Source organism: Sander lucioperca, chromosome 19 (genome assembly GCF_008315115.2).
Source record: "Sander lucioperca isolate FBNREF2018 chromosome 19, SLUC_FBN_1.2, whole genome shotgun sequence".
NCBI lineage: Eukaryota > Metazoa > Chordata > Actinopteri > Perciformes > Percidae > Sander > Sander lucioperca.
Window position 1 is genome coordinate 14264519 of NC_050191.1, and position 15485 is coordinate 14280003.

Here is a 15485-nt window from a genome sequence, read left to right on the forward strand (position 1 = left end):
AAAATGTACAAAATGTGCAAAATCAACAGTTGCAACAAGGGGCTGAAAATCCCATTTGTTGCAGATATATCACTTGTTGACGCCTTCGTCTATCAAAATCCACCAATTAGATAGCGTCGTTAGTTCCAATTATGGTAGAGCGTCCTCTCCGGCCCGCCCCTCTTTGTTGGCTCGACCAATGACATGCCGCCGAACGTTGGTGGCTGCCTGGGATACGAGCAACTGAGAGATACAGGGAGAACAGTACTAGGTAGTAGGTCCGTTTTCTCCCCAATAATTTAATCATGTGAGTGATTAAAAAAGCCTTTTTTTTGCATCAAGATGGAGTCGGATTTTCCGGGGAGATAGTTGATACCGAGGCGCCGTGCAGGCTGCTTACGAGAAGGAATGCACAGAGGAGGTCATTTTCCCGGACTGAGGTGGTCGGAGGCAACGGCCCCGCAATGAGAGCCGCTAGCGTTAGCTAGCTAGCGAAAGAGAAGGACTTCCTGATGATATTTCCAAAATAAGAAAAGCTCCGACGAGAAAATGATTCATTTGGTTGAAGTTATTGACATGATACCTTTACTGATACACTTACACTTCTCACAAAGGAAGACATGAGGGGTTTCTGAGTATGCTGCAACGATTCGTAGTATTTATTTTATAAATACGCAAGGTCGACACACCTACTGCTTTTACTTTGAAGTGAAAACGACCGTGTTCCCAGCGCACCGGTTGTTAGCACTTGGTAGCTTGACACGTACAAGAAGGGGTGAAGTTATAAGCCTTGAACCAAAACAAGACTTTACATCCTGTGGTGGACAACGCCGCCTTGGTATGAATGAGACCCACCTCGTCTCACTGTCTGTTTTTCGAGTCAAATGCCTTTTAAACCGGAGTGTCCGTCGTTGATCTGAAATTGGAGCCCCGGTGGAAAATACGGTACGGTTGAATTAATAACGGTTAGGATATTTCAGCGGCTGCACTCAAAAATAATGATTTCGATATTAACTTGTGCCCTTACGTTAGCGAGTTTTCCTTCCTCCTTCACTTTCCTTCTGCAGTAAGTTTCTTTTTTTCTGCCAGTTTAATACTTTAAAAAACAAACTAGCATGTTTTTGATAGTCATGAATGAGTTTATAGAGATATCGTTCTGTTGGGTAACGTTGACTAGCTAACTAATGTTATAACGTCGACGTTATATTTCTAGCGAACGTAAGTCTTTTGGCATCACTGTAACGTTACAGACTAAAACAGTGTTCGCATTTTCTTGTTGATTTTACCATACATTCTTTGTACTTTATCGTATATTTTACACCTTTGGTACCTTAGGCTAGTGGTTCCCAAACTTTTTAATTTCAAGGGAACCTAAACTGGCACAAATTAGACCCCCCTAATTATGCCCCCTAAAAATACCCCCTAATGATTTTTGCTTATATATGTTTTTTTTTTTAATATAGTTTTGAATAGTCATACATTCTTTCATTATGTTACTTATGGATGGAATTATAGTGTTAATAAATTATTCCCCTTTTTGTGAGGAACCCCATCGAGGACCCCTGGGGGGTCCCTAGACACCACTTTTGAAACCACTGCCATATGCTACTTGTGTGATTCTCAATGTTGATTTCAACATGTAATGCTAACTATGATTTTTGTCATACATATTACCACCTTATGTCATGTTTTTATAAAAGAAATCAGTCTTGGTCATTGGGGGAGGATTTTTCTTCCCTATAGGGATCTGTAGTTAGGTTGACAATGCTTCGTACTCCACTCACTGTAGCGCCATCATTCCTCTTCCAAAATAGGAAAGGTGCAGGTCTTCTTGGGGTGTACACTACTGTACCTTTTATGGAAATATTAGAGCTGACACCAAGTACAGAAATACACCTGTACTGTGGATCTATTTCAAAAAGTGTATTGACATTTTTACGTTAATGGCAAGGATGCAAAATGTGTTCTGCTAAGTTTTTGTTTGTTTTTTTTTCTACCCTGCCAGGTTTTCTGTGGAAGATCAACATGCACTGTCCGGCACTGACAAACAAGAAGAAGCTCTTGTAGCTGGAGGAGGATCGCCTGCCCCTAACTTTTCCTCCTCCTCTTCCTGACCCTCCCGGGATCAATGACGGGACCCAACTCCCCGAGCCGCTCCGGCACGTCCCCGGCCAAGCTGAGCAGGCACGGCCGGTCCAAGAGCAGCAGCTCGCACTGCCTCCTCCGCTGCAGCACCGCCCAGGACGATTCCTCCACCTCTCCCCCCAACAATGGCTCCCGGTCCCCTGGGGAGGAAGAGGAGAAGGACGGAGGGGTTCTCTTCTACGTTAACCGGTCCGGCTTTCCCATCGAAGGCGTAACCTGGGAGAGGATGTGGTCCCATGTGGCTGCTGTGCACCCTGAGGGTCAGGAGATGGTGGACAGGATACAAAATGCTGCATACCTACCCAAGGTAAGCCGACTGCGATTGGTTCTTCCTAGGCCTGGGCGATTATTCAATACGATAATTTATCGTCTTTCAATGGAATCATATCGTGATGAAATAATATATCGAGATATGGTGACATACAATTACTTTGTCTGAATTGATAATAACAAGCACATACTAACTGAATTTACTCAGAAAATCTGTTGTGAAACATTTTAAGGGAATGTCATTTGAAGAATTGCGGATTTGTTTCAACATCACACTATTTTTGTGCATGCATGTAAACTTAGTCAGTATATAGACTATTTATTTATTTATTAAATTACCAGAAAACGCTATGCTATGCTAAATGCATGCTATATCGGGATAGAAGATTTAGGCCATATCTCCCAGCCCTAGTTCATCCCTCAGTGTTTAAAGTTGTAGACAAAATAACACTAAATGAGAACATCTATTATCTTTAAAGGCTACATTTCTACCAAAAACAATGCTACAGAGGCTGACCGTGTTTGACAAATAGTACTCTCTACTCGTCAACCCCTTTTTTAAATCTACTGGATAGATGAATTATTCATTTGACATTTGAACTTACCTGTGTTCATCTTCGTTAATGAGTGTGCTGCGTTTAGCACATGTTGTCATCATTTACAAACACTTCCCTTCCCATAAAGTGTGTTGCAGTATTGTTGCCCAACGCTCCTGCAATGTGGAGTTCTGTTTGTTGTCTTCTTGCCTTTTTTTGTCAAATCTGTTTACTAGCGTAGAAATATAGCTGAAAAGGCCCAGGGCCTTTTTTTTTTTTACAATTATTTTTTTTGTTCCAACCCGAAATATTCAGTTTATAAACATCATATAAAGCGGAAAAAGTAGCAAGTTCTCATAGTTGCAAAGCTGGAAGGAGCAGATGCCTGACATTTTGATTCGTAAATGAGTCAAACAGTTGATTAATTGACTAATTGTTGCAGCTCTAGAGCAACCGATCAGTCTGCTAATCTTGCTTTTATCAAGTATTTGTACCTGCAAACAAAAGGGCATCTTAATGTATTGCTACCTCCAGATGTTCTCTCCTCTGGTGTGCGTACTGTTCTGCCGCCAGTGAGGAAATTACGATTGTGATATGAGTCAGGTTCAGGCAGTCAGATAGATTATCTGTCTGTCTGCTTGACAGTGCAAAACGTACTAGCTGTGTGTGTGTGTGTGTGTGTGTGTGTGTGTGTGTGTGTGTGTGTTTACAGTTACACGGCTTCGGTGTTGATTTCAATCTGTTTTTTTTTTTTCACACTCTTGTTTCACGAATACACACACTCACAGAAATGCATCACAGTACCATGACAACGAGTGTGCTAAATTGGGGGTGCCATACCTGTCAAGTGATGTTAATTCTGCTTTTTGGATTGGTCACACAGTGCATGTGACTTATTGTGACTCCTGACTTAACACACACTTCAAATACACACACATTTGCGCAATCATAACTTTTCTTTAGGTTAGACAAATACTGCACGCGTGCTTCTTACAGACGGTTAACAATCAGGAGCTAAAATGACACGCGGGTTAGAAAGTGACATTAAAATCCTTGTTTCATATCAAAAACCCTCTTACAGTAAACAAAGGTTCAAACCGAAATTGCAGTAACTCCCCACACTGCCGAAGGGTCACTAAAAACCCCAAAAATAAAACCCAAGTAGCTCCAGGGGTGTGCTGCAAACAGCTGATCTTGACCTCTGACTGCCTTGTAGAGAATTCCTGTGAAACAAAGAATGTTCTGTATTATTATTTTATTATTTTTGGGGCTTTTTAGGCCTTTATTGGATAGGGCAGTTTAGGCATAAAGGAGAGAGAGAGAGAGAGAGAGAGAGAGAGGGAATGACATGCAGCAAAGGGCCGCAGGCCGGTATTGAACCTGCAGCCGCTGCGGCGAGGACTTATCCCCTGTACATGGGGCGCACGCTCTACCAGGTGAGCTTCTTTAATGTGAATATTTTGCTGCTTTTTCCTGTTTTGTATCATCGTAGATTGATTATCTGTCAGTTTTTGACTTTTGATTGGACAAAATGACACAAACACATCACCTTTGGCTCTGAGAAATAATGATAAAACACATTTCACCATTTTCTGTTATTTGAAAGACTAGACTATTAATACAAAAAAGTTATCAACAGTTGAATCGATAAAGAAATGATCATAATCGTATTAGTAGTGTCTTTCCTTTGGTGTTTTTCTTCTATATCGAGCAGCATTCTCTGTGTAGCAGCAGAGACAGAAGTCCGTGAAACCCAAAAATATGAATGACTGGTTCTTCAGTCTGAAAGAAATGGCATCCCCACGCGCGTGATACACATCTTTGTCTGCTGCCTCTGAGGCCCATCAGCCCAGATTCTCCTCATAGCTTTCCCATCTGCGATTTGGATGAATGATTGTTGTGTTTCAGACTGTGGAGGAGGGAATCTGGTTGGTCGTTAGCTCTACTAATTGGCCATGTGGTCAGTAGTGACCCGGTTGGCTGGCAGAACCGAAATCCCATACGGTTTCTCTGGACAGAAGGACATGTGTACACAAACAAACAAACGCATCAGCATAGAGAAACTGGACATTCAGAATGCACACACATAAGCCACTTGTTTACAGAAGACTGTCATCATTGTTTCAGATTTAACGTATCAGTTCAGAAATATGTCCTATAAAGTTTGAGCCAGCTGTAAAGCCTCTTGGAAGTCTGGAAAACGCAGTATATCTCTGTAGGAGTGTGAGAGTAGTATCAGCCAGTTTAAGGTTTTGGGACAGTGATGTTGTTAATAAAAAGACAAACTACTAGCTCCACTTATAATCATGTTTTCAGAAAACCGAATGCTTTTTATTATTTTACATGATGACTTACTGATGGGTATGTCAAACAAAAAGGCAACTAAGCTCTATTTTAAAGTAAGAATTGTTGAAACGACGTCATAGTAAGTCGGTTTATTTTTCACTTTATCTCTAACTAAGGTACCTTGTTTCTCATTAAATAAACTCGGAACATCATATATTATTAAATTAGGTTGTTTTGCTTTGAATCGCTTTGCGATAATGGGTGTATATATGCATGCACCTAAGGCGTCGGTTAGCTTATGTTGCAGTATTGTTAATATGCAACCTGACTCTGTGTGTGTGTGTGTGTGTGTGTGTGTGTGTGTGTATTGTGAAAGCAGGTGGTTACCACAGATACAATAGCTGATACACTGACCCAGAAGGGTTAACTGGGTCATTTATTTGAAATAATGTGAAAGAGAAGAGGTATCACTTTGTTATTGGGTACAAACTGTGTGATACGATAAGATGTTTCCGGTGTAGTTCTTTTTTTTTTTTGTGATTGTGAAATGTATTACAGCGGCTGTGTGTAACATTTAACAGCAATAAATTAGACATTTTCAGAGTTAACACAAACAAATGAGACACACTGTCTTTGTATTTCAGCCTCCAGGTCAGTTTTTGGGGGATGTTTGATGGATAGCTCTGGGATACAGTTTTAAAAAAAGTGCACGTAGCTTTAGGTTTTGTAGGTTACTTTCAAAATGCAAACATGCGGTAGCCTCAGGTAGACTCAACACAGGGTACATCTTTGTTATCGTCAGTAAGCGCATGCTGCCACTCTCTGTGTCCTCATTTACAGAATAGAAGTCTTGGCACAGGGACCAAATAATCCCTCTAATACAATCTGGGAAGTGGATAATCTCGGGATACCAACTGGACTACGTAATGGACTTTTAATTGGGGAAACAAAACTGGCTAGGACTCGTCTGAGCAAAGATTATCTGTCAAAGCAAAACAAGAAACCCCAACCTTTTTAAACAGTTCTGTAATTTGCCATTATTCATTTTCAAATCATTTGTGACACTTTTTTCCCTGGTCGAATGTTTGAAATAAAACACATGACCCCATAAACAAAACAAGGCAGGTTTGGAATTGGTTGACCGTGAGTGTGTGTTGTCATCAGCGGTTGTATCTCATGTGCTACATGTTAACTAGATCACTGGACAGGAGCAGGACTGGAGCAGGAACTAAAACTACCAGTACAGTAGAATATATGTTGTCACCAAATAAGTAGGATAAAAGTTTTTTTTCATTTCCATAATCCATTGTCGTTCCATTGTTCTGGATTAAAATGTTTCTGCTCGGTCTATGACAACAGGATTTTATTTTGGGGTTAACAGATTTAGTTTAAACTAGATATTTTCAGCATTTGCAACAGTGCAACCAGTTCAGACATACAGTATAATGAGAACAGCTGGGGAAATGGGGCATCTTAGTGAATATGACTGTGTTCTGATCCACAGTGTACATTACATTTAGCTGACGCTGTTATCCAAAGCTGTATATGTCAGCGGTCGCACACCTCTGGAGAAACTATGGGTTAAGTGTCTTTCTGTCAAGTTGATGTATCGCAGTGGGATTCGAACCCGGGTCTCCCACACCCAAGGCACGTGTCATATCCACTGGACCAGTGTACACAAACAGTTCTCCTCACTCCCTGCTCCCTGTTCAGGGAATGTCGGTTAAGGGAACTTCTTTTGACAAAATTCCATTCAGAACCCCCTGGGTAGGTGCTAGATCGGATCCGTTAGACGTGTCGACGTCATATGACGTCCCTCGTGGCCCGCCCTGATTTTGCCTTATTCTGCCTCTGATTGGCTTACCCTGTTATTCTGTATTCTACCCTAACCAATCCCCACTCCTCATGCCTAAACCTAACTACTAAACCTAACTACGCCTAGCAGATCTGATCTAGCATTTACCAACACCCTGCAATGTCACCAATGCAGATCAGAATCAGATTTATTGGCCAAGTATACTTACATACACAAGGAATTTGACTTTGGTAGGTGTTAACTCTCTATACATAGACAAATAGTAATATAGACACATACTGTACAATAGAGACAACAATATACATATAGGCACATATCATCATAATATACAAATACACAAATAAGACATAATATCAAGAAAAGTACACATGGAGTGGGATGTAGAGTACAAGAAGTAAAAAGTACTTCCTCTATATATCACTTCCTCTATGCGTTGCCTCGGTAACGTAAACACCTTGGCTACGTTGCTACTACTGTGGAAATTTCACAATACTGAACTAAAATATTGAAACAAAAACTGATACCGTTACAAAACGTATTCTTTTGAAATGTATGTAACTTGTGATTCATTCACAAGATGTACAATGTCGTTTTAGCGAGGCGCATTGACTGATGGGTAATCTTGCGTGTGAACGTCAGGCTGAAGTGATGAACCCTTGTTCAGTGGTTCCCTACACAGTTCCCAGTTCCCTTTTGAACTGAGATGTGTTTGCTCCCTGCGGTTTGGATTCTTACTTAACATGGCGGAATACCCTATGCAGTCCACTTCACAGGGAACTACTAGACGATCAGAACGCACCCACGGGCTTATACATCCCACAGTTAATCAGGGCTGGTGAAATGTACATCTTGTAAATGTCTGTCTGCAGAAGCTTGTGTCAGTTTGTTTTAGTTCCGGATACGAATGGCCTGCTTTGGATTGGACCCTTTTATGTTCATGGATGCCTGCCAACATGGATTAGTTAAGAGAGATGTTCTCTCAGTCAGAGAATTACAGACTACAGCATTAATCTTCCAGAAGGTGTTCTTTAGTGTGATGAAGTCCTGCAGTAGATACAAGTACCGCTGTCAGTACTGAAGTAGTGTAAGTCCCCTTTTGTGCAACCAAGTAAAAAAAGAGGATCACAAGAAGAGACTGCTTAATCATTTGTTTCTCAGCTGTCTCTTGCCAGAGAGACACACACACACACACACACACACACACACACACACACACACACACAGCACACAGGCTGTCTGTGTGTCAGAGGAAGTGTCTTTTTGTGTTTTAGTGTGACTCACTCTCTGCTGGTGTGGTCCCGCTCTAAAGATATCCTGTTAGCAGGAAGTACAGCCTGTCTCTCTCCCCCTTGCTCGGTGGTTTCCAGTTTTACACATTGACACTCATAAAAGTCAATCAACGTCCTAATTGTGTTCTCCTCAGCCTTGTATTGATTTTGTAGCCTAGAAATCTAGACGCACCCTAGCAGCAGCAAATGTAATTTGCAGCCAGGGTCAGTCTAGCAACTCTCCGTTGGCTTGCGAGCTGGAAAAACCAAATTCTGGTCAGGCCAATCACATTGTGTATAGAGTCGGTGGGCGGGTTTAACATAATGACGGCAGAGTTGCGACGATTCCGCGTGAATTCCCTGCTACTTGAAAACCAAGAAGATGGCTGCCGCTGCTGGTGAACAGCGGTCTTTGGAATCGGCTTTGACCGCGACTCTGGAAGACTTGGAGTTAAGCTTTTCTTTGAGAAAAGAACAAAGAACGGCACTGAAGTCATTCTTAAAAAAGGAAGATGTGTTCAGAGTTTTGCCGACCGGATACGGCAAAAATTTAATCTATCAACTAGCTTCGCTACCATCTTCGTTGCTCTGCTTGGTTGTAGCGCTATCCTATTGTGTGCAGAGGGAATTTGAATGACAACCGTTTATCCCGCCCCTCGGATTGAGCCCTGCCAATGGGGAGTTCCCAGACCCAACATCTGGATGTGGGTCAGGCTTGTCAGGCTATTGATTTTGTTATGCGCTGCCTAATCTCGTTGACTTTTTTTTTTCTTTCTTCTCTCTAACCACTTTCTACTCCCCCATCTCCTTCAAACAATTCAAAATTCAAAAACCAGGAAGGTCATAACCGATACTATAAGTCATCCATCTTCTCTGCTATATCTCCGTGTCTCTGGTTACATTCCCTCTGGTTTCTGTCTCCTCTGCTGCTGCGTGGGTCAGGTAGCCTGCCTGCCTCCGGGCTCTGGAGTGGGAAGCTAGTGTGAGAAAAAAATAGAGCCGGGGAGAAAAATGTAAAGCATATTGGATGTGATGAGGAGGGAGGACTGCCCAACATAAAATATGGAGGACGGGATGTTAGAGACAAAGGGGGAGGGTAAGGTGTTGGGGGAGGGATTTGAGTTAACTATAAAGGTGAAGTAGAAAGGGGAGAGGAGATCTAGATTAAATACCAGTCTAAACTGGTACTATGAAGTAGAGCCTGACCAATAAAGGATTTTTAAGGCCAATATCAATATGGTGATTTAAAAATCCGATATTTTCCGATATATATTTTAAAAAACATAAACAAATTTCCCTAACATTAGTTATTAATGAGTCCTCACTAAAATAATATGATAATGCAGTTTAAAAATAAACGTGTTTGTTTTATTGTCTCAACAGAACAGAGGAACATCAAAATATATTAAAGTTCTGATAAATAAAATGTATAACAATACAAACTTAAGATATGAAACTTAAAGTCCTTTGAACAAAAACACAATAACAAAATAAAAATCAATGAGTGTAGCCAGCAGGGAGGTTGTAGAGCGTCCTCTGGTGGACAGACTATGCAACGCCAACACTCAGAACATAGTCGAAGGGGGTTTCGTCCGTTTTTATTTTATTTTTAAAATATTCATATATCAGAATCATTTATTTGTCATTATAAATGATTCTGATAAATGAATATAAAAAAAACATTTATCGGCCATTATAAATGCAGGTACTGATAGTTTGGAAGATGCCTAATATCGGCCGATAATATCGGCCCGCCGATAAATCGGTTGGGCTCTACTATGAAGTGATGCTCTCCCAGCTGATCTCTTAATGAAGAGGTGTCATTTCCATGGCAATACTGTAGAGAGTACACAGACGAAAATATCGATCTTTTATTGTATAAATTGCACGTGAGAATTTAACTTATTTTTTCAGTCCAATCCCATTTTGCAGCAATAAAATTGAAGTGAGATGAACGAACAGAGAAACTTGTCTTTTCAGATAAAACAGATCTTGACAAAGTTTGACTTTAGGGGCGTAATTTGAAGTTGGAAAAAGGTGCATTATATCACAATATGTTTAAAATGGCAATAATATCGTATTGTGACATAGGTATCGTGATAATATTGTATCGTTGGGCCTCTTGTGATTCCCACATCTACTCGTAACTGACTTGCCTCGTTTTAGCCATTTAGCAGCCTCCTGGTTCCCAGGGTGACGTTAGCAGTGCACCTTCATTTATCTGACACCTCGAAAAGAACGCCAACTCCTCACTTTTCACCGGCGCTGCTCTCAAACAGTTCTGGGGTTGTGGAGAGCTAAAATGCAGCAGTTTGTCATGCTATATTTCTAATTTCTCTTCTTTTTTAAAAGGCGCCGTGGTTGTGTTGTAAATATGTTTTGTAAAATGTGAATGCAGTCAGCAGCATGCGCTATGGCTGTTGGAGCCTTTTTTGTGTCGACTTCATGCGCTGAACGTGATGGTGGCAGCTCTATCTAACGGACGGGAAGGAGGATAAAAGTGAGGGATCACCCATCATCTCACTCCCTGGCCCAGCAGAAAGCAGCTTTAGTGTGTGTGTGTGTGTGTGTGTGTGTGTGTGTGTGTGTGTGTGTGTGTGTGTGTGTGTCAGCTGATGCAGCCAGTGTGTTACGCCTTAGTGTGGATTTTACAACATGGGAGATTATGCGGCTGTAAAAACAGCTATTTACTGGTCTTGGCTGGCTGGCAGACTGGTTTATGGGCTGAATGACCAGTTGCTTGATTGTTTTACTATCTCAATGACTGACAGACAGGTTGACTGCTTGTTTAAAGGCTGATCTACTGTTTGTACTAAACGAGTGGTTGAGTGGCTTAATAACTTCTTTATTGGCTGAGTAGTGATAGTCTGATGTACAAATTGCCTGAATGTCTGACTACAGATTAAATCCCATACATCAGGGGGGTCCAACTCATTTTAGGCTACGTTCATAACCGCAAGTCTTAATGCTTAATTCAGATTTTTTTGCTCAGATCAGATTTTTTTGTTTGGCTGTTCACATTACCTTTTAAAATGTGGCCTATATCAGATTCTAGTGTGAACTGACCTGCATGCGCAAAAGAACAATAACAATGACATCAGACGCAGCACGCTGTCGCACTAAAGTTAGGGAGGTTATGGAGGAAGTCAGCACTTTTCGCTTTTATTTCAAAATGTTTGTGTGATGGCAGCCGTAACATTAATGAGCAGGTGCTGAGGAGGAGAAGAATGAAGAGAAAGAGAGCCAAATTGGCTATTTTGGCCTTTTTCGGGGTTATGGCTGCAAATTCACTACAGAGGTCTGTGTGACCGGACGACCGATTTGCACGTCAGGAGTTTCCTGGCTTCGCCCTGCCCAGGCATAGTTCACCATCTTTCAGGTCCTATCACACACGCTCAGCCGGCGCTGATAGTTCATGGGCCACATACCCCTAATTCGATCTCAAGTGGGCCAGAACAGTAAACCACTCCAGAAAGATCAGAAACTTTATCTGCCACAAGGTTTCTTGTCAGCTTGATGTTGGCAAATGCAAGATGCTTCTGCTACGACAGCGTTCTAAGGCCGTTGTAGGAAAAAAAATGTTACGGACCCGGGAGAGAGGGGTAATATTCCAAGAAAAAACTCAGAATTTCTAAGAGGTTAAGGTTAAAGTGGCAAATTTGGAATTGTAATTCATTATATCTATGCACTTTTCACACTTGCAAAGTCATCCAGTTGGCCTGATTGGACCCTTTGGCAGGCCAGTTCTGGCCCATGGGCCATATGTTTGACACCCCTGCCATACATGTCCGTAATGTATGTGTGTACTTTTACCATAACTACGTGTGTGGGGTAAGTTGTATAAAAAGAAGCAGATTCTATCACATTTTATAAATGGTTTATTTACATAAATAGGCCTACTTTTTTGGTAGATCTCACATGCCCCAGTTTTCCAAAAATCCCACAACATGCATCAGGGCTCGTCGTCCATTTTGTCCTGTTGTCTTCCTCCTCAGCTCTATTTTTCGTGCTGTAAATAAACAGTGATGCAGAAACCCACAGGAAATGATAAGGCTGCTGCTATAGTTCACCCTTCCTGCGCGCATACACACACACACACACACACACACACACACACACACACACACACACACACACACACACACAGCACACAGGCTGTTTGTGTTTAAGTCTGACTCACTCTCTGCCGGTGTGGTCGTGTGCTTCTGTGAAGCCACATCTGTGACCTCGGTTTCCTCTCTCAAGTGGTTGTCGTTGAGGTGAAACGGCTGCCGAAACAGCAGCGCCGCAGCAGGCCTCTCTCCTCACATATGGGTGTCTGTTGGCCTCAGCGGTCTAAGGTGGTGACCACCACACAACCACACCATTCTGGGATAGAGACAATGTCACGTGTCATCCGTCTCTTTACCATGTTATCTCATGGGGCTGCTCACTGTCAGCTGTGTTATACAGATCAAATACACAGGGCTTTTTTGTTTTGTTTTTTTTAGTACCACAACTACCACTAGTGGAATCAGTGGTCATAGTAGCTGTAGTCAGTCCTTCCAGAAAAATGAGTAGTTTTTTTGATTGTCGCGGGCAAAAATCCTTGATTATGCGGCACGTTTTCTTAAAAAATGCGATGGAATATGCGGGATATTTGCATATTCTCCAGGGAAGTTTCATCATGACTTCATCGCGGGGTTTTGCAGCTTTTCGATGATGTTCACGTTGCGTAATTACGTCACTTCATAACGTTCCCATGGCAACAGGGGAAAATGGCTGCTCTTGTGTGAAATAAACGCAACATTTTTCAACTTTCTGCTAAGATATGTGACTTTTTTGCAACGAAAATGCGGGGATTATGAGATCATGCAAGCCCGCATATTTTGCGCGGAAATCTGTAATTTATGCGGCGAAAGTGCGCCGTATTTGAAAAAATGCGGCCCCCGCATAAATATGCGGACTTTGGCTGATTATGCGTTGAATTATGCAATCGCATAATAGCGTTTTTCTGGAGGGACTGTGTAGTAGTATTGTCTTGTTTTCTAAATGTTGTTCAGAGGCTTTTTAATCCTAAGGAATAACATTTTGACGAGGAACAGATTTTTCTGCAAAAATGAAATGGCCTGCGAATTTAGAAATTTAAAGATATATTGAATATTGCAAGAAGTTGTCTACTGGTCTCCTGTCTAAACAAACGCCTGATGTAGGGCTGGGCAATATATCAGTATAAATCGATATCGCGATATGAGACTAGATATCGTCTTAGGTTTTGGATAGTCATTATATCCACATTACTGATGATTATTTATCACAAATCTCATTCTCATCAAATATTTTGTGAAAGCGCCAATAGTCAACCCTACAATATCGTCTCGATATCGAGGTATTTAGTGAAAAATATTGCAATATTTGATTTTCTCCATATCGCCCAGCCCTAGCCTGATGGCATCTGTAACAGCTTTTAGAAACACAGAACACTAGAACGTTACACAAGTTTTTGATTAAAAAGAGCTAACCAAGCCTGAGGCAGATTTCATCTGCTGTTAAGAAAAGACTTTTTAAACAGATGCAATGATTTGTGGTGGATTGGAAAGAGTGAGCTGGTGACTTGTACCACTTTCACGCTTGGCTAAATAAACGTAGCACTGCAGCTTTAAATAAAATGCTCTTTAATGTGAAAGTAGTATAAATAGTTGACTGGTGTTGCCAGTGTAAATTATTTCCAGCAGTGGTGGAACATCAGTGAGTGTCAGCTGCAGTACGAGCTGTAATGAGTCACGGGGCATTGAGAAGGCAGATTTTTCAAGATGTCTTTGAACATTACCACATGTCAATTTTGCTTTGAGATAATTCTCTCTCTCTCTCTCTCTCTCTCTCTCTCTCTAATATAAATTCAAAGGGGCTTTATTGGAATGAAAGTTACAATAAAAATATTGTCAAAGCATCAACTCACAATTTATCCAAATATTTGGACAGAACACAAATAGTTATATGAACATTAACACAATATTAGGATAGATTTATATTAAACATATAAATCAATTTACATAAAATGTAAAGACAGAATTGAACATTAGATATACGTATGTACAGATATTTAAAGCGCTATAACAGACTTATAACTGAACAAATTATGCTCCCACTCATTCTGCCTCTTTCAAAATCAACCCATGTCTCAGTATACAATGTACATTAAGTCTTATGTATACTGATAAGGTAAGATAACTTAACATAAAAGTAGAAAAGTGGGGACAGTGCAATTAAAATGACAAATAAGTAAGAACTGTGCAAATACTGAAACATTTCCGAGGTATTTGTCTTTGTACAGGGATCAGCACAGTGCAAATGGCCAGTGCATGAATACACTGATGATTGACAGTCGTCATGGTGGTTTTATTCAATTGGACGTCCTTTTCTTGTCACAACAGCTCGCAAATGTCTCTCTCTCTCTCTCTCTCTCTCTGCAGCATCCTATCCCCTCAGTCCCAACCTTCAAACCGTCCATGTCGGTCCCAGATTGGCTGGTCGCCATCCAGAACTACATGAAGGCTCTGCAGTATCCTTTAATGCAAAGAAAACAGCATGTGTTGCTATAGAGACACAGTGCATCGCACCATACTCTGAAAGCCATGCCCACTGGAGGGGAAAACAACTTTCCGCTCTCCATTGACTTTTTCTTGCGTGAAGGTGCCTCCTCGCCAATTCCATCTGCTAATTAACATTATGCCTAATGTTACTTTTGCAGAAAGCGTTTTGTTACCAAGTCAGATATCCAAATGTCAGTTTTAGGCTAACTATAGTTCTGTAAGTTAAGCTTACACACGTAACGCCATGCATATCGTTAGTTTAGTGCCAGGATCCCACAGTCTCTCCATTCTCTCTGCTGATTCCTCACGTCTGTATCCACTTTTGTCTTTATAAAAGCCCCGTTTTTCGGTTCGACAGCTTATAAAAACTTGAGTGATGGGTTCATTGTTGGTAGTGAATATCACAACAAAGCAGCTTTTAGGCATTTTTCTGTTGTTTGCTAGCAGACAGTATTGACAAGAAGGCACCTTAACGCAATACAAGTCAATGGAGAGCCGAGAGTTCTTTTCCCCTCCGGTGGGGGCGGGACTTAAATGCGCTCTGTCTCGATGACAACAGATGTCATGGTGAGAGCTACACCTGTTAGTTGAAGTCCGTCTATGTCTCATCACC

At 41.3% G+C, this 15485-nt stretch overlaps 1 protein-coding gene across 1 annotated transcript in view; it reads left to right on the top strand.

Moving 5' to 3' along the window:
* The first annotated feature begins 201 nt into the window (after nucleotides 1-201).
* The window catches only part of vash2 (vasohibin 2), a 45490-nt gene continuing 30206 nt past the window's right edge, over nucleotides 202-15485 (top strand). The window contains exons 1-3 of the mRNA XM_031308320.2: nucleotides 202-924; nucleotides 1985-2431; nucleotides 14753-14841. Of these exons, the coding sequence (XP_031164180.1) occupies nucleotides 2108-2431; nucleotides 14753-14841 (413 nt within the window). The 5' untranslated portion in view covers nucleotides 202-924; nucleotides 1985-2107. The remainder of the gene's footprint in view (nucleotides 925-1984; nucleotides 2432-14752; nucleotides 14842-15485) is intronic.